Source organism: Nycticebus coucang, chromosome 16 (assembly GCF_027406575.1).
Source record: "Nycticebus coucang isolate mNycCou1 chromosome 16, mNycCou1.pri, whole genome shotgun sequence".
NCBI classification, from domain to species: Eukaryota; Metazoa; Chordata; class Mammalia; order Primates; family Lorisidae; genus Nycticebus; species Nycticebus coucang.
The window spans coordinates 62,748,814-62,773,185 of NC_069795.1; the positions used below are offsets into that span (position 1 = coordinate 62,748,814).

At 42.4% G+C, this 24,372-nt stretch overlaps 1 protein-coding gene and 1 pseudogene across 5 annotated transcripts in view; both read left to right on the forward strand.

The window, feature by feature from the left end:
* The window catches only part of SIDT1 (SID1 transmembrane family member 1), a 106,892-nt gene extending 87,132 nt beyond the window's left edge, over positions 1-19,760 (forward strand). The window contains exons 20-26 of one of the 5 annotated variants that reach the window (XM_053565112.1): positions 753-767; positions 1,663-1,739; positions 4,308-4,354; positions 15,197-15,302; positions 15,379-15,489; positions 16,838-16,951; positions 18,985-19,760. In XM_053565112.1, coding sequence (XP_053421087.1) covers positions 753-767; positions 1,663-1,739; positions 4,308-4,354; positions 15,197-15,302; positions 15,379-15,489; positions 16,838-16,951; positions 18,985-19,047 — 533 coding nt within the window. In that variant the 3' untranslated portion in view covers positions 19,048-19,760. Of the gene's footprint in view, positions 1-752; positions 768-1,659; positions 1,740-4,307; positions 4,355-15,196; positions 15,303-15,378; positions 15,490-16,837; positions 17,880-18,984 lie in introns of those variants that run through there. The other 4 variants (XM_053565113.1, XM_053565108.1, XM_053565109.1 and 1 more) reach the window with 4 other exon arrangements.
* On the forward strand, positions 17,866-18,367 carry LOC128567687 (fatty acid-binding protein 5-like; annotated as a pseudogene).
* Positions 19,761-24,372: the final 4,612 nt, after the last annotated feature.

Genomic DNA, 24,372 nt, shown 5'->3' on the forward strand with positions numbered 1-24,372 from the left:
AATACATAGAGGAGCTTTAATATATTCATAACACCTTTGCCACGTGCAATTTTGCAATACTAAATTATCTTTTTAAAGAAGGGGAATTTAACATATTACCATAGTTTTCCATGTACAATGCACACCCACATTGTTGACCCAAACTTTCAGGAAAAATCTTTCATTTTAATTTTTTAATTCACGTTTTATGTGTTTATACTTAGATACTTGTTTTTGTACTGTAAAGGAATTTTAGCATTTATTTTTTAACAGAGTTACTTTTAATGCATAAGCATGAATAAAGAATTAAAAACATTTATATAGATGAGGAACTAGCACCACCTATGTATAATGTACCTCTGTATTTCCCCTCAAAAAAAGTGCACATTGTACACAGCAAAATACAGTATCTTATGACGATGTAATAACTCATTAGCGTCCCAACAGGGAAAAGATGTCACACACAAAGATGGAGGTAGATTTATTCACAAAGAGTCTATTCACAAGATGTTGCTGAGGTGAGAGAGCCAGAGGGATAGCTTGGTAATCTGGCCTCCTCCCTGAGGAATAGTAAACTTCCAAATGTTTGAGACAGGCAGAAAACATTGTGTTCTTTTTGATGAGCAAACATTACTTTTACAATCAGGAAACAAAATTAAAGCCATTCATTTTGAGAAAAAATAAAATGAGCAGTAGTTTACCTGTTTGGCTACTTTCTTTAAAATCTTACTTTTTTCTTTTTCTCATTTCTCCTCTGCTTTCCATCGAGTCAGATGTGTCTGGCCCAGGTAATGTTCAGCCACCCTTCTTGGGGGTTCTAGATTGTTTCCTCATCAAAGCAACTCACCTGGCTGTCAGCCAGCTTGGCTCCGGAACATCCCTCTCCAGGCTGGGCAGGCTCCGCGGAAGGCGGGAGCCGGCACTCCAACCCAGCCTGCTAGCTGTCATGGGTCAGGCCTCTCCTCCCTCCTGGTAGCCTTGAGAAGTAGCGTTCACATCAGAGCTGAGATCCGCACTCACTGAATAGCTTGCTTTGGGCAGACCCCAGCTTGCATCTGATGTGCTCACAGGACAGCCCTGCCTTTGGCCTTGACTGTCCTTTCAAAAACTGCATTTAGAAAAGCCTTTCCTATCTTTTTCTCCCCATCTTAACTTACATTCCTTTGATTATTGTTTTAGTACAGATGAGCTTTCTGAATGTACTTAGTAAAGTGCAAGACCCTTGGTTCAATTTTTACTAATTTATAACCACATTGAGAAATATAGATTTGAAACTTTACACCATAAGATTTCCCATCCTCTAGGGTGAGCAGATGTTTTAAGGTGGATTTGAGGGACTCTATAACATCTCTGCTATCCCATCAGAGTAAACTAAACAAAAGGAAGCTTAGCTGAAGGTGACAGAATAGGGCCACCCAGTCACCCACATTATTTGCAAGTGCTATTGGGAGTGTCCATCTTGCCTGCCTTTCTGCTGTATGGTGCATGGATATGGCATCCCTTCCACGACAATATCACCCTTTAAAGCAAATACTTATTGCTCACCTATTATGTACAAAGCATTCTAATGCATTTTAATGAAGTGGAGATGACATCATCCTGGCCCCACAAGCATGGGCCACCCCTGAGTATTTGTGTTTTCTCTTACTAAGCCTTCTTACCACATGATTGTGTCATCAGCAGATTTGGGAATTTTCCGGCGGGCGGCTATGGTGTTCTACACAGACTGTTTCCAGCAGTGTAGCCGGCCTCTGTACATGGTATGTGTGTGCTCCTGTGTTCCTCGGTAGGCGGGGCAGGCTCGTGGCAGTCACTGAAGGCTCCTGAAGTCAAGAGAGCCAGATGGTCCTAGGTGGCTGAGGTCCAGTTAGTGCGGGATGAAGCATGTTGCTTCCTCTTTTTCATAAAATACAAGCTAGGATGTTGCCATTTTTGTAAATGAAATAATTGCTGGTACATAAAGAAAAATATGTATGTGCCCAACGTTAAACAGTGACAATTACTACGGGGGAAGGATCAAGACAGAGAATCCCTATAAATACTCATCCAAAGAAGTGCTCTTGTGAAAATAAAAGGGCACTCTATTAATAATTACACCAAGACAGCAGGCATAAGACAGGCCTGTCCCCAGCAAACTGTGACGTGTGATCACTCCAACCAATCACTTCCATTAGGAACTCACACTTCCACCTTATGCATTTCTATTTTGTTTGACTTTTAGAGTAAGAATATTTTTTAAAATTGTGGTTATTACCTGGTGGTTGAAATACACTTTCAAGAGTTTGCCCTTAAAGTTTTCAGTATATAATATACTTCTACGTGAGACCAGAGATCAGGGCCCTGGTCCCAGTTCTGTCTTAGCTCACTGACCTTGATCACTGGACCTCCGTGATCTTGGGAAGTTACTTACCTCCTCGGAGCCCATGTCCCCTCACACTCCCAGCCTTTGCACAGTGCCGTGGTCAGAATCAGCGACACTGTATGGCCTGGCACACAGGGATTTAGTAAGTACCTTTATAATCAGAAGGGGAATCTTTTAGCTCTCTAGAGCTTGGACGAGAGCTATAGGCACTAAAAACTTGAAGAAGTTGAGGCTGGAGGGTTTTAGTCAGGGTAGAATTAAAAAGCCCATTAGGACCTATTGAGAGTTAATCATACCTTAGCTGTGAACCAGTGGGGGCAAGTAATGCTTTTCGTTTGTTTGCTTTTACATTAACTGATACAGGCTTGCTTTCTTTCTCTTTTTAATAGACTTTATATTTTAAAGCAGCTTTAGGTTCACAGCAAAATCGAGCAGAAGGTGCAGGCATTTCCTGTATAGCCTCTGCCCCTCCCCCCCCCATACACACACACACAGCCTCCCCCACTATTGACTGTGGTATGCTGGTTATAACTGAACCTACAGTGACACATCATTGTCTCCCAATCCATAGTCTACAGCATGGATAGAGTTCACTCTTGATGTATGGGTTTTGACAAATATATAATGACATGGACCCACCATTATAGATCACACAATTTCACTGCCCTAAAAATCCTCCGTGCTCTGCCCGTTCACCACTCCCTCCCTTCTAACCCCTGGCAACCACTGATCTGTCTCCACAGTTTTGCCTTATAATTGGAATCATACAGTATGTAACCTTTTCAAATCGGCTCCTTTGACTTAGTAATACGTATTTGAGTTCGTAGCTTGTTTCTTTTTAGCACTGAATAATAAGCTATTGTCTGGATGTCCCACATTTTACCCACTCACCTACTGAAGGACAACTTGGTTGCTTTCATGTTTTGGTGATTAGGAATAAAGCTGTCATAATATTCATGTGTAGGTTTTGGGGTAGATATAAATTTTCAACTCATTTTTGTAAACACTGAGGAGAGCTAATGCTAAATGGTATGGTAAACACACATTTAGTTTTATAAGAAACTGCCAGACTGTCTTCCAAAGTGGCTGCATCATTTTGACTTCCCACCAGCAATAAATGAGAGTTCCTGTTGCTCCACATCCTTGCCAGCATTTGCTTTTGTCAATGTTTTGGATTCTGGCCATTCTAATGGGTGAATTAATGTTTCTTTAAAGGAAGATATTGCCTGCAAACTGGATGGATCACATGCAAAGACAAAGAATCACTGCTTTTAAGTAGGAGATGAGTGTCCATGAAAATTAAAGTCTAATCAAACCATACCCAAAAGTTTTAAGTAGGAACAGGAACAGATTGCAAATAAATCTCTAGCAGAGTCATTGTCCTTTGAGATGGACCTTTCCTGTCTATTTTCTCTTCTACCCAGTAACTCTCTACAAAGCCCATAAATTGTAGAGACCAGGAGCCTGAGAGTTGCAGGACCTCCTAGAAGACAGAGTAATGGGTACAAAACTAACTTCTTACAGTTGAGTCCCACCAGTTACAATAGAGGCTATCAAGTAGGATAACCTGGAGAAACAGTCCTTGATTACATAGCACCAGTGACAGAATTCCTTTAACTACTAAGTAATAAGCACTCATCACCAACCTCTCCTCTGAGAAGTGGGCCCAGATGCCCAGCTCTGTGAAACACTGGGGAGAAATAGCCAGAGCCCTTCTTTGCGGACCACATTTCAATTCATGGGGATGAGCTCAGGTCTGTTTGCAGTTTGCAGTTAGAAGCCTTACCATGTAGTCCCAATAGGGGATCCATGTCAGACTGTAGGCAAGGCCCTCTTAGAACCATAGAAAAGTTATTTTTTTCACTGAGGTGATTGTTTTCCCATAGTTGATGCTTTCGCCACAGCAGGTTAAAAGAAAAGTAGTATATATGGCCTTTTGTTCGATATTTTCCTTCCTCTTTTCCAGGATAGAATGGTGTTGCTCATCGTGGGGAATCTGGTTAACTGGTCCTTGTAAGTAGTCTTACAAAAACACATTTATCTTTATTTAGTGTCTGTCGCACTGTGGTTAGCTTTCCTGGACTATTATGTTTTAGGAAGAAACCTGAAATGAAGAAGGTAAAACTGCTTGCCCTGGAGACTTAAAGAAAGATACTTTTCTTCTTGCAAGGAAGGCAGCAGGACACTCATGTAGATCAATTGCAGCCTTTCTTAAAGCACTGATGCATAGAGTTCATTTCCTTAACAAGACAAGCATCAAAACTTCCTAAGGAGGGCGGCGCCTGTGGCTCAGTCGGTAAGGCGCTGGCCCCATATACCGAGGGTGATGGGTTCAAACCCGGCCCCGGCCAAACTGCAAACCAAAAAATAGCCGGGCGTTGTGGCGGGCGCCTGTAGTCCCAGCTACTCGGGAGGCTGAGGCAAAAGAATCGCTTAAGCCCAGGAGTTGGAGGTTGCTGTGAGCTGTGTGAGGCCATGGCACTCTACCGAGGGCCATAAAGTGAGACCCTGTCTCTACAAAAAAAAAAAAAAAAAAAACTTCCTAAGGAGAAAAGGGACCCATCTCATGGTAATGAACATCCAGAGACTATGATTCCGGGGCTCAGAACCACCTGGCTTTTATCTGCCTCTCACATGACTAAAACCAAACCCACAGTCTGCTTATAAGATGAGGTAAATGGTCTTTCTCCCCCCAGACATCTCTGTGGGACAGCAGGGCCTACAGGGATGAAGGCAGCATAATGACACACTGACGGTGCGATGATCCCATGCAGGGGTGTCCAACATGCAGCCTGCAGGCCACATGCAGATTATGTGAAGACTGCTTTGCTTACATGTGGTGTTGGATATGGCAAAAAAAAAAATATATATATATGCAAAAAACTTTTTTTTTACCCATCAAATTTGTTAGTGTTTGTGTATTTAATGTATGGCCCAAGATAACTCTTCTTCCAATGTGCAACAGAGAAGGAAAAAGGTTGGACAGCCCTGTAGAGGGTCACCTTCTCTCAGCTGCTCTAAAAAGCCATGGAGTGATTTAATATGAACATCACTCAGATGGTGTTAAAGAAGAAAAATGGTATATGTGTGTGTGTATACCATATAAGTGAATACCCCACATACATAGACAGAAATGTGTGTGTGTGTGTGTGTTTTCATGTGCTACTTCAGAGGCTGAGGCAGGAGGATCACTTGAACCCAGGGGTCTGAGATTGCTGTGAGCTAGGCTGATATCATGGCACTCTGGCCTGGCAATAGAGTGAAACTCTGCCTCTAAATAAATAAATAAATATTCATGTGGAGAGAGAGAGAAAAAAATGGCAAAATAAATATTGCAAAATGCAATAATTGGTGAATCTGAGTGCAGGCTTTACAAGAGTATTCTGGTAAACTGAAAGATTTCAAAATCCGAGAGGAATATATTTTCTATATTGCACAGAACAAAGTTGGCTGGAATTCAAAATGAACAAAAAGAGGGTCCATTAATAATAGCTTTATACTTAAGACAGTTAGAAATAAATCTTGAGAGATGTACAGAATCTTTCTGTAGAAAACTAATTACCTTATTAGGAGACCTAAAGGAAAACTAAATGAAGAGAAGATATTGGGCCCTGGGTGGCAAGATTGACTATGGCAAAAATGTACCTTTTCAAGTTAATATATAAATTTAGAATTATAATTGTAATTAAGTTAGTAGGATATAATTCTAAAATTTATTTGCCTACTTAAGCAAAATTTTCAAAGATCTCTGAAAAAGAAGAGTAACAGAAGGAAGGCAGGGCAGAGGGGTATAGTGACTAGCCCAGCATTATCCAGTAGAACTTTCTGGAATGATGTAAATGTTCCACACTGCACTATCCAATACAATAACTGCTAGTACATAGACCCTGAGAAGTTGGAATGTGGCTAGTGGGACTGAGGAGCTAGGTTTTCAGATTTTTTTAATTTTAATTAATTTAAATGTAAATAGATACACGTGTCTACCAAATAGGATCACACAGGCCAACCTAACCAGATATTCTAACATACTATAAAATAATAATGAAAAAGTGAAGCACTGATCCAAAATTACAAGTTAGAAATATCAATCAAGAGGGGCAGAGACAAGATGGCTGACTGAAGCCAGCTTTCCACAGAGGCTCCCATCCAGAAGGAGAGTCAAAAGACAGAAATTTAGCAAGTAACCTGGTGGATTAGAGCTGCACCAAGAGAGAAGGTTGAAGAATGCACATCAACCAGCTGAGGCGAGCTGCAACCCCAAGGATACAAATAAAAGGTACAAAATCCATCAACAAGCGGATGGGAGTCCCCTCCCCCATGAGAATGGCTCGGAGTGCCCCACAAACAAACGAGCAGAGTTCAAAGGTCCTCCCACTACACTCCACGGGAGAGACACTCTAAAAACTGGACCTACCTCCCCTACTAGGGTGCCACGGCATTCTCCTGCCAGTCATAAAACTGTATAAAACTATATATATTCTCTACCTGCAACTCTGAGCTCCCAGCACTCCCCTCCACTCTCACTCTGAGGTCTGGAGGCCTGTCCCCCATGAGTCCAGAATCTTAGGTGATTTCTCGAGGGGTGTGGACAGGGCCTAAACTGCAGCTGGTCAGTGCTGACTCTGCAGCATGGGAGTGAGGAGAGTACGGTCCGCTGAGAGGGAACAACGCTGGAGTGGTGGTGCCCTGAGGCGCAAAGCAGCAGCAGTCTTTTGGCAACAATAGGCCTCACTCCCGGATATTCTGAAGCCACAGACCCTGTCTCCCTGGGCAACCAGAGGAGGCCAGGCAACTACTCAGGTGGCAACCACCACGGAACAGATCTGAGACGGAAACGCAGGCCCCGTGAGTAAAGGGTTTGCCTGAAGCGGTACCGGCTTGGGTGGAGCTCGGGGACTAGAAACACACGAGCAGAGCCGGGGAAGTTCCCAGGGTGGGGCTGACCCAGAGGACCGCTTTACTGAGCCTAAGATGCACCTGGCCCTCAGGGGATCATCAGCCTATAGACAAAGGAAGAGAGGTGGCTAGAACTGACAGCTAACCGAATACAAACCTGCAGGACCAAAGACAGGACCTGAAGCGCAGATTCTGGGAACTCAAAACAGCTTCTCTTCTGCAGGGGAATTTAGTAGGGACAGAAACAAACTCCCGCAAAGTAGTTCTGTTCTGTCAGTAACATCAATCAGGAGTGGGGCAGGAACTGAGTAAACACCCCCCAGCCTCTGCCCAAGGTTGTCAGGCCTCACCTCCCCCTCCTGGATAGAAGCAAAGAGCAGCAGCCTGGCTGACCAGACATAGATTTCCTTGTGATTCAAGCAGGTGCAAACCTCTGGAATATCTGCTCATTGGAGGCAACTGGGTGACTGCCCTGTGTGGTTATCAGTGACTGGGTGTGACAGAGGTGCAAGGTGGGGAAGGAGGCATCAACCTTCCCAGACTGATCTATTTGCTGGGTGGGTCCTCCTGCCCCCACAGAGCACCAAAGCAAGCCATATCTGAGTAATCACCAGACCCCTGTGATCCAGTTCCCAGAGACCTTTTAAACTCTCCCACCTGAGACAGGTGCTGACTGAGACAATTTATTTGGACTTTTTGAACTGATCCAATCACCCGAGGACTATTCGGGTGGTGCCCTGGGTGTGTGGTTGTAGGAAGGTTTCATTTTCCTTTTTCAATTGTTACCTTTGGGGGGCAGGGTGACTTCATTGCTGGTATTTCTCCACAGCTGAGACTTCAACCCAGAGTAACTGTTTCACTTGGGTTGAACAGTGACCAGCCGAAAACAAGACAGAACCACTTAGCCCCACCACACCAAACAGGTCCCCAGTTTCTCAGGCCATAGCACTGTACGGGTCCTCAACAAAGATCCAGGGGAAAAATCAAATGGTGTAAAACAATCATGGGGCAGAATCAGTGGAAAATCTCTGGTAACATGAATAACCAAAATAGATCAACCCCCCCCCCCAAGGAAAGATATGGCAGATGTAACTGAAGATCCCATTCATAAACAGCTGGCCAAGATGTCAGAAATCGAATTCAGAATTTGGGTTGCAAACAAGATCAATAGAATGGAGGAAAATTTGGAATTAGAAATTCGAAGAGCAATTCAAAAGTTGTCTCAAGAATTGAACGAATTTAAAGACAAAACCACCAAAGATTTTGACGCACTGAAGGAAGAATTTGCAGCCCTCAAAGATCTCAAAAATACAGGAGAATCTCTCAGGAACAGAGTGGAGCAAGCAGAAGAAAGGATTTCTGACATTGAAGACAAAGCCTTTGAACGCTCCCAAACTCTCAAAGAGGAAGAGAAATGGAGAACAAAAACGGATCATTCTCTCAGAGAGCTCTGGGATAATTTGAAGAAGGCTAATATTTGCCTCATTGGAATCCCTGAAAGGGATGAAGTGGCCTCGCAAGGCACAGAGGCCCTTCTACATGAAATTATGAAAGAGAATTTTCCAGACATGCCAAGAGATTCTGAAATTCAAATAGCAGACAGTTTCAGAACGCCAGCACAACTCAACCCGAATAAGACATCCCCCAGGCATATCATAATTAACTTCACTAAAGTTAATATGAAGGAGAAAATTCTGAAAGCAGCCAGATGTAAGAAATCCATTACCTACAAAGGGAAAAATATTAGAATGACTGCAGATCTCTCTGCTGAAACTTTTCAAGCCAGAAGAGAGTGGTCATCGAGTTTTAATCTCCTAAAGCAAAATAACTTTCAACCCTGGATCCTGTATCCAGCTAAACTGAGTTTCATTTATGATGGAGAAATTAAATACTTTAATGACATTCATATGTTGAAGAAATTTGCCATAACCAAACCAGCTCTTCAGGATATTCTCAGACCTATCCTCCATAATGACCAGCCCAATCTTCTACCACAAAAGTAAACTCACTCAGAAACTTTTGATCAAAATCCAACTTCCACAGTAGCAAAAGGATTAAAAATGCCCACTGGACTTTTGAAAAACTCGATACCCAAAATTTTACCAGACTTATCAATATTCTCCATTAATGTGAACGGCTTAAACTGTCCTCTAAAGAGGCACAGGTGGGCTGACTGGATACAAAAATTCAGGCCAGATATTTGCTGCATACAAGAGTCACATCTTACCTTATAATATAAATATAGACTCAGGGTGAAAGGATGGTCCTCTATATTTCAGGCAAATGGTAATCAGAAAAAAGCAGGTGCTGCAATTCTATTTGCAGATACAATAGGCTTTAAACCAACAAAAGTAAGGAAGGATAAGAATGGTCACTTCATATTTGTTAAGGGTAATACTCAATATGATGAGATTTCAATTGTTAATATCTATGCACCCAACAAGAATGCACCTCAATTTATAAAACAAACTCTAACAGACATGAGCAACTTGATTTCCTCCAGCTCCATAACAGTTGGAGATTTCAACACTCCTTTGGCAGTGTTGGATAGATCCTCCAATAAGGAGCTGAGCAAAGAAATTTTAGATTTAAACCCAACCATCCAACATTTGGATTTAGCAGACATCTACAGAACATTTCATCCCAACAAAACTGAATATACATCCTTCTCATCAGCCCACGGAACATATTCCAAAATCGACCACATCTTAGGTCACAAATCTAACCCCCGTAAATTTAAAGAAATAGAAATTATTCCTTGCATCTTCTCAGACCACCATGGAATAAAAGTTGAACTCAGTAACAACAGGAATCTGCATACTCATACAAAAACATGGAAGTTAAATAACCTTATGCTGAATGATAGCTGGGTCAGAGATGAGATTAAGAAGGAAAGTGCCAGATTTTGAGAACAAAACAACAACAAAGACACGAATTATCAGAACCTCTGGGATACTGCAATGGCAGTCCTAAGAGGGAAATTTATAGCACTGCAAGCCTTCCTCAAGAGAACTGAAAGAGAGGAAGTTAACAACTTAATGGGACATCTCAAGCAACTGGAAAAGGAAGAACATTTCAACCCCAAACCAGAAGAAGAAAAGAAATAACCAAAATTAGAGCAGAATTAAATGAAATTCAAAACAAAAGAATTATACAACAGATCAATAAATCAAAAGTTGGTTTTTTGAAAATGTCAATAAAATAGATAAACCTTTGGCTAACCTAACCAGGAAAAAAAAAGTAAAATCTCTAATCTCATCAATCAGAAATGACAAACACGAAATAACAACAGACTCCTCAGAAATTCAAAAAATCCTTAATGAATATTATAAGAAACTTTATTCTCAGAAATATGAAAATCTGAAGGAAATTGACCAATACTTGGAAGCATGTCACCTTCCAAGACATAGCCAGAATCAAGTGGAAATTTTGAACAGGCCCATATCAAGTTCTGAAATAGCATCAACCATATGAAATCTCCCTAAAAAGAAAAGCCCGGGACCAGATGGCTTCACATCAGAATTCTACCAAATCTTTAAAGCGGAATTAGTACCTATATTACTCAACGTGTTCTAAAATGTAGAAAAAGAAGGAAGACTACCCAACATGCTCTATGAAGCAAACATCACCCTGATCCCCAAACCAGAAAAAGACCCAACAAGAAAAGAATGTTATAGACCAATATCACTAATGAATATAGATGTAAAAATATTCAACAAGATCCTAACAAACAGAATCCAGCAATACATCAGACAAATTATTACATCATGACCAAGTTGGTTTTATCCCAGGGTCTCCAGGCTGGTTCAATATACGTAAATCTATAAGTATAATCAGCACATAAACAAATTCAAAACCAAAGACCATATGATTCTCTCAATGATGCACAAAAAGCTTTTGATAATATCCAGCATCCCTTCATGATCAGAACACTTAAGAAAATTGGTATAGAAGGGACATTTCTTAAACTGGTAGAGGTCATATACAGCAAACCCACAGCCAATATCGTATTGAATGGAGTTAAACTGAAATCATTTCCACTCAGATCAGGAACCAGACAAGGCTGCCCATTATCTCCACTGCTCTTTAACATTGTAATGGAAGTTTTAGCCATCGCAATTAGGGAAGAAAAGGCGATCAAGCTTACCCATATAGGGTCAGCAGAGATCAAACTTTCGCTCTTCACAGATGATATGATTGTATACCTGGAAAACACCAGGGATTCTACTTTAAAACTCCTAGAAGTGATGAAGGAATACAGCAACGTCTCAGGTTACAAAATCAACATTCATAAATTGGTAGCCTTTATATATACCAACAATAGTTGAGCTGAAAAAACAGTTAAGGACTCTATTCCATTTATAGTAGTGCTAAAGAAGATGAAATATTTGGGAGTTTATCTAACAAAGGATGTGAAAGAGCTCTATAAAGAGAACTATGAAACTCTAAGAAAAGAAATAGCTGAAAATGTTAACAAATGGAAAAACATACCATGCTCATGGCTGGGAAGAATCAACATTGTTAAAATGTCTATACTACCCAAAGCAATATACAATTTTAATGCAATCCCTATTAAAGCTCCACTGTCATTCTCTAAAGATCTTGAAAAAATAATACTTTGTTTTATATGGAATCAGAAAAAACCTTGAATAGCCAAGACATTACTCAGAAATAAAAACAAAGCAGGAGGAATCACGCTACACAGACCTCAGACTATACTATAAATTGATAGTGATCAAAACAGCATGGTACTGGCACAAAAACAGAGAAGTAGATGTCTGGAACAGAATAGAGAACCAAGAGATGAATCCAGCTACTTACTGTTATTTGTTCTTTGACAAGCCAATTAAAAACATTCAGTGGGGAAAAGATTCCCTATTTAACAAATGGTGCTGGGTGAACTGGCTGGCAACCTGTAGAAGACTGAAACTGGACCCATACCTTTCACCATTAACTAAGATAGACTCTCACTGGATAAAAGATTTAAACTTAAGACATGAAACTATAAAAATACTAGAAGAGAATGCAGGGAAAACTCTTGAGGGAATCAGTCTGGGTGAGTATTTTATGAGGAGGACCCCCCCGGGCAATTGAAGCAGCTTCAAAAATACACTACTGGGACCTGATCAAACTAAAAAGCTTCTGCACAGCCAAGAACATAGTAAGTAAAGCAAGCAGACAGCCCTCAGAATGGGAGAAGATATTTGCAGGTTATGTCTCCGACAAAGGTTTAATAACCAGAATCCACAGAGAACTCCAACTATAAGCAAGAAAAGAACAAGTGATCCCATTGCAGGCTGGGCAAGGGACTTGAATAGAAACTTCTCTGAAGAAGACAGGCACATGGCCTACAGATACATGAAAAAATGCTCATCATCTTTAATCATCAGAGAAATGCAAATCAAAACTACTTTGAGGTATCATCTAAATCCAGTAAGATTAGCCCATATCACAAAATCCCAAGACCAGAGATGTTGGCGTGGATGTGGAGAAAAGGGAACACTTCTACACTGCTGGTGGGAATACAAATTAATACATTCCTTTTGGAAAGATGTTTGGAGAACACTTAGAGTTCTGAAAAGAGATCTGCCATTCAATCCTATAATTCCTCTACTAGGTATATACCCAGAAGACCAAAAATCACATCATAACAAAGATATTTGCACCAGAATGTTTATTGCAGCCCAGTTTATAATTGCTAATTCATGGAAAAAGCCCAGTGCCCATCAATCCACGAATGGATTAATAAATTGTGTACACCATGGAATATTATGTGTAATATGTACACCATGGAATATTATGCAGCCTTAAAGAAAGATGGAGACTTTACCTCTTTCATGTTTACATGGATAGAGCTTAGTAAAGTATCTCAAGAATGGAAGAAAAAGTATCCAATGTACTCAGCCCTACTATGAAACTAATTTATGGCTTTCACATGAAAGCTATAACCCAGTTACAACCTAAGAATAGGGGGAAGGGGGAAAGGGAGGGGAGGGACGGGGGAGGTGCGCAGAGGGAGGGGGATTAGTGGGATTACACCTGCAGTGCATCTTACAAGGGTATATGTGAAACTTAGTAAATGTGGAATGTAAATGTCTTAGCACAGTGACTAAGAAAATGCCAGGAAGGCTATGTTAACCAGTGTGATGAAAAGGTGTCAAACGGTCTATGAAGCTAGTGTATGACGCCCTATGATCATATCAATGTGCACAGTTATGATTTAATAAAAAAAAAAGAATGAAAGAAAAAGTATCCAATGTACTCAGCCCTACTATGAAACTAATTTATGGCTTTCACATGAAAGACAGTTACAACCTAAGAATAGGGGGAAGGGGGAAAGGGATGGGGGGGGCGGAGGGAGGGTGATTGGTGGGATTACACCTGCGGTTCATCTTACAAGGATACATGTGAAACTTAGTAAATGTAGAATGTAAATGTTTTAACACAATAACTAAGAAAATGCCAGGAAGGCTATGTTAACCAGTGTGATGAAAATGTGTCAAACGGTCTATAAAACCAGTGTATGGTGCCCCATGATCGCATTAATGTACACAGCTATGATTTAATAATAATAATAAGAAGAAGAAGAAGAAGAAGAAGAAGAAAAGAAATATAAATCAGTGAATCAGAATGGGAAGGACAGCTATCCAATAAGCTATTGATGTAGACAGAGATATTTCTTAATTGAAAGCTTTGAGACAAAGTATGTTATGATCTGTTATTTTTCTTCCAAGAAACAAAGTCAACAGCATACTTTCTTTTTCTTCTTTTTTTTGAGACAGAGTCTCACTTTGTCACTTTTGGTAAAGTGGGGTGGTGTCATAGCTCACAGCAATCTCAAACTCCTAGGCTCAAGCTCTTGGCTCAAGCGATCTTCTTGCCTCAGCCTCCCAAGTAGCTGGAAAAACAGGCTCCTGCCACAACTGGATAGATGGGGTCTTGCTCACACCCAGACTGGTCTCAAACTCCTGAGCTCAGGCAATCCATGCCTCAGCCTCCCAGAATGCTAAGATTACAGGCATGAGTCTGGTGACAGAGTCCTTTCCGATTCACCTGTGCAAGTTTCAACTTGCTAGGCTTACTGGTGCTTCCAGAAGGGCCTCATTATTTTCCAGCTGGTCAAATTTTATGTTTCTTCATATTTGCATATCTCAAAACTTTTGTAGTGACCCATGTATGTGCGTGGAAACAGGGGCGGCGCCTGTGGCTCAGTGAGTAGGGCGCTGGCCCCATATACAAGGGGTGGTGGGTTCAAACCCAGCCCCGGCCAAACTGCAACATAAAATAGCTGGGCGTTGTGGCGGGTGCCTGTAGTCCCAGCTACTTGGGAGGCTGAGGCAAGAGAATCGCCTAAGCCCAGAAGCTGGAGGTTGCTGTGAGCTGTGTGACGCCATAGCACTCTACTGAGGGTGATAAAGTGAGACTCTGTCTCTAAAAAAAAAAAAAAAAAAATTCAAAACAGCAAAAGGAATACTATGTAATAAAGGGTTTGTTACAACTGAATAGAAAGTGGAATAAAAGTAAGTTAAATCCCAACCCAAATAAACTTCACGGCCAGCAAAAATTTGGGGATGTGTATCAAGCTGAGTATGAAGACGATTCTAGCAATCTATTGTAAGGAACAAATAGTAAATGAAAAAAATTAGCCTAACGTGTCTGAAGGTATTCATTTATTCATCACAGTTTTCCTTATTCATAGTAATAGTGAAAAAACTGAAAGATGTAGGGAAAACCCTCCATTTCAACCAAAGAGGAAAGATAATTATGGTAGAGTCCCTTGTGAGAACATTACATAGTCTTTAGGTATGAATGTTCTTGTAATAAATTGAAAGTTACTTATAGGTTAAAGTGTTTGGTTTTTTTAAAACTGACCCCCATCAATGGGGATGAGGGAGTGAAAAACCCATCAGGGTTACAAATCCACCTTCACTGCTGCCAACATTCCTCCTGTGTCCTCAGCGCCCTCTTTGGATTGATATACCGCCCCAGGGACTTTGCTTCCTACATGCTGGGCATCTTCATCTGCAACCTGCTGCTGTACCTGGCCTTCTACATCATCATGAAGGTAGGCCTGGGCGTGGGGGCAATGCTCTGTCCTCCCGCAGGCGGTGGCTCCAGCTCCACTACGTCTCTCTCCACAGCTTCGCAGCTCGGAGAAGGTCCTCCCGGTCCCGCTTTTCTGCATTGTGGCCACCGCTGTGGTGTGGGCTGCTGCCTTGTATTTTTTCTTCCAGAATCTCAGCAGCTGGGAGGTAAGAGAACAGTTTTCTTGTCCAAAAATAAGGTCTCTCTCCACCTCGCCTTTTTGACCTTTCTTCTTCCCTCTCTTAATGTGTTTCTTTCTTCTGGTTATCCACTGTTCATTCTTGAAAATGAGACCTTTCTCTAAAAGGAAGGGTTTTTGATATCCACACATAAATGCATAAGAACTGGCATGCAGTTCTTCACAGATTTGTAAGCCCAGGCTGGGCATCATGGCTCACGCCTGTTATCCAAGCACTTTGGGAGGCTGAAGAAGGAGGATCACTTGAGACCATAAGTTCAAGAACCCCCTGAGTAAAAGTGAGACTCTATCTCTACTAAAAACAGAAAAATTTAGCTTGGCATGATGGTGTATTCCTTTCATCCTAGCTACTCAGGGGGCTGAGGCAGGAGGATCGCTTGAACACAGGAGTTTGAGATTGCTGTGAGCTGCGCTGATGCCTCTGCACTCTAGCTGGACAACAGAGCAAGACTTTGTTTAAAAAAAAAAAATGTGGGGCAGCACCTGTGGCTCAAAGGAGTAGGGCGCTGGCCCCATATGCCAGAGATGGCGGGTTCAAACCCAGCTCCGGCCAAAAAAAAGTGTAAGCCCTATATGAGGCACAGATTTGATTTTCATTATATGTTGTAATTATGATCCTAGTCCCAATGGATGGTTCACTTGTGCAAAAACCCTGATAAGTGTGTATCTTCTCTGCCTTTCTCATAATCACCATCCATCAACAAATACCAGGTGTGGGTATTAATTACACCTATTTCACAGTGAAACTGAGGTCTAGGAAATTAGTACTATATCTGAGGCACAACAGGAAAGAGGTATTTCCACATGACAGTCACCACGATAGGTTTTAGAACACTTTCCTTACCCCAGAAAGAAACCTCCTGCATATTAGTAATCACTCCTCATTTCTCCCTAACCTCTCAATCACTATCAAGTTGCCTAGTCCGACATCTCATATAAATGGCCTCACACAATACGTGGTATTTGCATCTGGCTTCTTCCATTTAGCACAATGTTTCCTAGGTCCAGCCATGTCGTAGCACATATCAGGACCTCACCTGTCTTTATTGCTGAACAATATTCCAGTGTATGGGTATTCCACATTGTATCTATCCATTCGCCAGTTGGTGGGTGTTTGGGCTGTAGCTGCTGTTTGGCCATTCTGAATGAATGGTGCTGCTGCGAACATCTGCATGCAAGTTTTTGTGTGGACAAATGTTTTCTTGGAAGCTGACTCTCTGAGCCTGATGTTTAGGAGCAGCATTGTCGCTTTCAGGATGTTCAACCCCTACATAATCCACTTGTGGGAATCCTGTGTCCTCCTCACCCTTCTCCAGGGCACCCCAGCTGAGTCCCGGGAGAAGAACCGGGAGTGTGTCCTGCTGGAATTCTTTGATGACCATGACATCTGGCACTTCCTCTCTGCGACGGCCCTGTTTTTCTCATTCCTGGTGAGTTGGTTACTTTCTTCCTGTACATCTTGTACTCTCTCTCATTGTTGTTTTTTCCTGCTCCTCCTGAAGTCCTCTTTTATATTGCTCTCTAATTTCCCCCTTCAATTCCTCATTATAATTCAGTGTACAGATGATCTTACTTCTTTTTAAAATATGATATCCTTCGGATAGATCTTTATTTTTAATTTCCTTTCTTTCTTTAATACTTTTGGACAGAGTGATGAAATCATTTCCCCTAAGTTGCACAGCACATTTGGACTAAAACGGTTATTAGACCCACACACCCAGAATTCCCCCAGGAGCCACTTTGGGCATTCACCAAAATTCTGGTAACACTGGATTATTCCTTCTCATGCCATGCTCATGTCCCTCCTCCTCCTCTAGTCTCACTGAATGTTTTATAGACATTTTAAAGATTCCTGGAGGGGCTCCGGATAGCAGCCAGGTCTCTGTTGCCTTCTAACCAATCTGTCCAAAATCTTTCTTGTATTCCCTCTATTGTTTTACCCCAGCCCCTTTTTCAGAAGCCATGTGCTCTTATGTCAACTCTGTACGACAGCTCCTGGTATTCTTTAAAACTAATGTTGACTTTTCCAAATTCAAAGCCCACGGTGCCGGACGTGAGTCCAGCGGGCAACAACCTTTCAACAGCGGCCACGCAGTCTCAGGCCTGCCATGTAACCGCAGGAGTGTAGCAGGGCTACCCTCTAGTGGCCAGTTTGGGAAGTTTAACCGATCAGTGCCAACATTCCTGATCACTTCCATTTCAGATAGTCTCCTTCTTTAGAGACAGAGGCAAACAAAGTGGTGCGGAGCTAAGGTTCCATGTGGAGGCAATGGTGGGCAAGGGAACTAGAAATGGAGAAAGAGGGTACATTCCTTATATATTATAGAAATGCTTTAGATCTTGATCTGAATGTCCTCTTCTCAGTAATGACTTCTCAGTAAAAACCTTTTACCTCGCTCTGCTGGCGCCGCCCGCGCCCACCCTGGCCACCGTTCAGCAGCTTGTAGGAAGATGGTACCTGGTGGATAGCAAAGGCTTTAATGAATACATGAAGGAACTAGGAGTGGGGCTAGCTCTACGAAAAATGGGTGCAATGGCCAAACCAGATTGTATCATCACTTGTGACGGCAAAAACCTCACCATAAAAACTGAAAGCACTTTGAAAACAACAGTTTTCTTGTGTCTTGGGAGAGAAGTTTGAAGAAAATATAGCTGATGGCAGAAAAATTCAGAATGTCTGCAACTACACAGACGGCGCACTGGTTCAACATCAAGAATGGGATGGGACAGAAAGCAGGATAACTAGAAAATGGACAGATGGGAAATTAGTGGTGAAATGCATCATGAACAATGTCACCTGTACTTGGGTCTATGAAAAAGTAGAATAAAATTCCATGATCACTCTTGGCAGGAATTAGTTATGAGAATGAACAAGCTCAGTTCAATGAGCAAGCCTCCCTACTGCTTTTCTTTTTTCATTACTGTATCCAATTATCTTTATCACAGATATTTTACATGCAACTATTTCAAAGTGTTGGTTTAATTAGGTTTCTCTCTTTGATTAATAAATAAATGTTTGTGTTAGTAAAAAAAACCTTTTACCTCCCAACACACCATACTTCCTATATTCCCTCCCTAGTTTAGTTTTTATCCTTAGTGAATAATACTATCTGGCAAACCCTGTTTTACTCGTGCATTTTTTTATGTCCAAAGTCTTTTTTTTTTTTTAATGTAAGCTCCATTGAGAGTTGAGATTTTTGTCTTTTTTGTTTCAAGCTATATCTCCAGCATCTAGAATGGCACATAATAAATCCTCAGCAATAGTTTTATTTAGCTGATAACTGAACCATGTAACCATAGTAAATGCTTATTGAGAGCAAAGCATTGCAGAGAGCTGCACAAGATATGGAAGTGAGCGAAGGGCTCAGTCCTCAGTCTGGGGGAGCCTCAGAGAGAAAGTAGGCACTTCTTAGTGTGACAGTGGCTGTACAACCCTTTCATCTCTCTGTTCCTCTCATTTCAGGTTTTGTTAACTTTGGATGATGACCTGGATGTGGTTCGGAGAGACCAGATCCCTGTCTTCTGAGTCGCTGACATTAAGAGGGGGAGAGGGTGCTATCAATCCTGGTGCTGTTCAAGAAAAATACAGCAACCACCACAAAGTAACCACTGCCAAATGCTCACTCACCCTCTGTAGGGTCAGCTCTAGAAGGATAAGCTGGGGGAGCTAAACCTGCAAGAAGGAGGCCACAACTGCAGCTCTGTGAATGAGGCAAGGACTGAAACACATTTACATTGACTCACTCTCTGGGAGCCCTGCCACCCTCACATGAGACTGGCCGGCAACAGCAGGATCCCCCAGCTGGAAACTTCTGCTTGTCTCCCTCTGCACTGCTGTGACACCCACTGCTCTAGATGTCACTTCCCCCAAGGTCCCAAGAGGATGTGATTCCTCAGAGTATGGTGAAGAGATGGACGCAAGCCCCACCCACTGCAATAGATGTTCTAGTGGCACCAACCAGTCGCCTCCTTAGAAGAAACACCAGAGGTTTCCCCCAAGGTTCCCGACGCCACTGGAGGGACATGAGATTGGGCTTTGTCTCTCAGACCAAGGCCTGTGTGCTCACTTATTCCTTTGTGTCTTCATCTCACTGCTGTGTGTGAGGCCATCACTCTGGCACCACCTCAGAAAGCCCTGTTACTCCAGATACCTGGTCAGCTCCAAGGTGGAAGAGCAGACAGGAAAACCTCTTCTAGCAGCAGAAGCAAAGGAAATAACTCAGCAGTGTCAAGAGACTGGTAACCACGCCAGCAGGCAGGCATCACCTTACAGATTCCTCAAAGGGATCAGCACTTAGTCTCAAATTCACACAGCTCAATGCTGTGCCCACATCACCTTTGAGGAAGAAATAAGTGTTGTAACCAGGACGTACCCCAAGGGTCCTCCCCAGCGAAGCCCCTCATCTGTCATTTCATGTATATCAGGGTTTCACACTTTCTCCCTGGAGTTCCCAGGACTAACTCTTCAGGAGGAACACACTTTCCTCGTCCCTTCTCACTGCCAAGAGCACAGCTAATTTAGTATTGTATCTTGGTTGCATTTGACTCTCATTCCCTCTCCTTTAAGGTGTTGAAAAGCTGAGCGTCCCAGTTCTACTCACACATGGCCTGGCAGCCCTGAGAAGCACCATTGTGACCAGGCTCCCTGTTGCCTGGAGTGTGATATAATCAAAAAATAGACAAACATGTGAGTGCATGCTTATACATTTGCTTGTGAAATTGAAGTCACCTCTCACCTCTGCTTTCCTGATCATTCATTACAGAAACTTTCTTTCCAAAAAAATTATTCTTTATCTAAAATATTTGTATAGTGTTTAAAATTACATTTTAGAAGTGCGAAAAGCAAGTTTTCCTGACTTTAAAAACACAAAGATGCTTTTAATGAACAATGTAGTGATTTTTTAAAATGCTTCCAAATTTATACTTGGTCTGTTGTTATTCTTTACTCCTTAAAAATTGTTGGTCTCCATAGGCCATATGAAGGCCACCAATTAAATGATTCTGTTAACCTAACTGCTAAAAAATGTTTGAACTTGTTTGACCTAATTTGTTTATTTTAAGGTGCTCGGTTTCTAATCTGAAAAGGACCCACTGAGGAAATGAAAACAACAAAGTCCACTCAAGTAGGAAGTGAATAAATGTTAAGATAGGTACATTGCCTGTTTGGTAGCTTGTTTGGGAGAATGTCAGAGGGGGCCCTGTAGAAAAGGATGGATTGTCCTGTATTCTTGACCGTTTTCTGATCCTGTGTGTCTTGGCCTATAAAACTGTGGTAGTCAGTTTTGTTCTCCGCAGTAGGTCTGAAAACCAAGACCAAGCTTATTTTATAAATACCAATTCTAAGAGCCAGGTGCAGTGGCTCATGCCTGTAACCCAGCACTCTGGGAGGCCGAGGTGAGTGGATCACTTAAGCTCAGGAGTTCAAGACCAGCCTGAGCAAGAGCGAGATCCCATCTCCAAAAATAGCTGGGCATTGTAGTGCATACCTATAATCCCAGCAACATGGGAGGCTGAGGCCAGAGGATCACTTAAGCCCAAGAGTTTGAGGTTGCTGGAAGTTATGATGCCACAGCCCTCTACCCAGGGTGACAAAGTGAGACTTAGTCTCAAAAAAAAAAAAAATCATTTATAAATGAAGCTAATTCTCTCTGCAGCACCGATCTGATGGTTGTAGAAAGTCATTTGGTTGCAAGCGTGGGATTAACACAAGTGTAGGGGTGGAGGGGAACAAGGAGAGTCAGACAGCTGAACAGTGCAACATGTGGTGCGGTGCCCGTGCTGACCCCTGCCTGTGTTCATGGACATCACTTTTTTAAAAAGAAAGTAAGGCTAACTCAGAAAGCTAAGTTCAACTGGAGGGTAACTGGAGAAAAACAGTCACTCTGAAGAGGCTCCTGGCAGGACAAGCTCAGAAGAAATGAGAGCACTTTAGCTGGAGCAGGACAGAGCTGTGGCAGACAAGAGGGGTGAAACTGTGCACATAAAAAAAGGACGTTTCCACACCTCTGACAAATGCTGGAGAGGCAACTCCCCCTGTTTACACTGGACAATTTAGTGAGGGATTAGCCTGGTTTTATTTTAGCAGTAGGAGAAGCCAGTGGAAAACCACCGTCTATCTGGAGAAGGGACTTTCCATGACTGAAAGAGATCACCCTATCAGCTCCTCGGGGCAGAGAAGGTGGCAGCTGCTTCCTTTGTAATTCCAAGCACTTGCAAGAATATTCTGTGGAGTTGCAAAAGGCATGTCAGTAAATCAAGTAATACCCAAATGTTTCTCACTCTGGGTGATAATTTCTATGACTAAAATGTGAGGGAAAGGGAGAAACAAAAGCAAACATTCTTCAGAGAAGGAACAGTAGAAGCTGAGAAAGATTCTGGAGTTAGGGCAGCACCTGTGGCTCAGTGGGTAGGGCACCAGCCCCATATACCGAGGGTGACAGGTTCGAACCCAGCCAAACTGCAACAAAAATAATTGTCACGGCAACTGGGGAGTTGCCTCTCCAGCATTTGTCAGAGGTGTGGAAAGGTCCTTTTTTTATGTGCACAGTTTCACCCCTCTTGTCTGCCACAGCTCTGTCCTGCTCCAGCTAAAGTGCTCTCATTTCTTCTGAGCTTGTCCTGCCAGGAGCCTCTTCAGAGTGACTGTCACAGGCATTGTGGCGGGCACCTGTAGTCCCAGCTACTTGGGGAGGCTGAGGCAAGAGAATCACCTAAGCCCAGGAGTTGGAAATTGCTGTAAGCTGTGACACCACCGTGAAGCTCTGTCTCAAAAAAAAAATGATTCTTGGAGTCAGACTTTAGTCCAAATATGTCTACCTACTTGCTGTGTGACTTTGGATAAGTCACTAACGCTCTCTGATCCTCAGCTGGCACAGCTCCAGGACACTACACAAGGGCCCGGCAGCAGTGCCAGCACAGAGGCACAGAGGGAGTCTCAGCTCACACCTCTTTGCTCCCGCAGGGAGCGAGAGCCAGCACAACTGTGCTGGCTGGCTGGGGACTTTCCTTCAGGAGCCCCTGAGGGCTGGGAGGCCTCTTCCCCTTCAGAGACACCTCCCAGAGCGTCCAGCCTCCTATCCTCTATCCCTGCACGTCCATGATTAATGCACATCACCAACTCTGGCCCTTAATATGCTGCTTTCAACTCAGATGAGAAAAGTGCTGCTGAAGTCAGGCCCAAGTGGAAAGCCTAGCTGTGTACAGTGTCACGCCTCATCACTGCCATCTCTGCCCTGGGACTCTCAAAGGAAAGAAAACCTAGCGTTTCTCCTCTCCAGAAGCAATTACAACCGAGGGTCAGGGAGTGCCACGTGCAAATGCTGCGTCCACCCTGCCCCCCAACACAGATGTTTTGTTGGGCAAGCTTGGTTGTGCAGTCTATGTGAGGAGAGGGCTTCCACCTGCAGGTGACAAAACAGGTCCCAGAAAGAGGAAGCAGGGGAGCATCACTCAGGTTTTGAAATGACTTTGCTCTGATGCTAATGTCAGAGCTAAGAAAAAGCACTATGAGTAAGGAATCCGCTGTGCCTGGAGCTGCTTAATATCCTTGTTTATCATGATTCTGCACAGCTTGTAGTAGTTGGGTCATTATTTATAGCACTTATTTTTTAACACTTGGAGGAAACAAACTATATTTACATGACTAAACTTTACTGTCTCCTCAATATTAAGGTACCATGGTCAATCAGGTGAAGTGCCTATGAAGGCTTGGGCTTTGGCTGGGTGCAATGCTATGCACCTATAATCCCAGCTACTTAGAGGCCAGGAGTTCAAATCCAGTGCAGCCTGGGCAACAAAGCAAAACTCTGTTTCTTAAAACACTTTACTGCTAAGTTTCTAGAACACCACAGGAATAGAGTTTTAGCTTGCATAGGACTCTTCTGTAAAAAGAGACCACCTATTAGATGAACTCCAAGGGGGGACATTTTATACTGAACAGTTTTGTGAAACATGGCCTTGCTATTCTCATTGAAATTCAAACAAGAGTAGGTGGTACATTATACACAATTATCCTTTGCTCCCCCAATTTCCTCCAAGAATTAGAGCTCTTCCCTCTTCCTAAATATCTCTAGATTAAGAGAGTTCATTATTTTCCCTGAACTCTTACATGTTTTAAAATTCCTTAGGTCTTTCCTATATCCTTTTGGCTGCCCTAAAGTTCCTATCATCAAAGGCATATCCATTTCATTGGAGATGAACAATAGCTAACGTACTTTAACATATTTTAACATAAGATAGCTTTGAAGTCATATTGTATTTCATCCAAGTGCTAAATAAAGATTCCACGTCCCATCTCTTGTCCCAGTATTATAGGTCTGATTTAGAAAACAACTTTAAACAATGTAACACTTTCAAATCAGGGCAAGAGAAATCTGATATACAATCCTACTATGGCTAGCTTCTGGGACCCTCCTTTATATTTAATCTAAATCTTGACATTTTTGTGAATGACAACTCTTAGTCTTTTTTTTTTTTTCTTAAGACAGAGTCTCACTATGTCACCCTCAGTAGAATACCAGGACGTCACAGCTCACAGCAACCTCCAACTCTTGGGCTTAAGCAATTCTCTTGCCTCAGCCTCCCAAGTAGCTGGGATTACAACGCCTGGCTTTTTTTTTAGAGATGAGGTCTCAGGCTGGCCTTGAACCGGTGAGCTCAGACTAACCACCTGCCTCAGCCTCCCAGAGTGCTGGGATTACAGGCATAAGCCACTGCGCCTGGCCTAACTCTTAATCTTTTAAACAAAGGATTATCCAAAATAATTCATAAACTCCTTTTATGTTACTGAAACATTGCCATCACAAACAGAAGTTGATTGCATTTTATCATCTTTATTATATTGCTTGTCTGA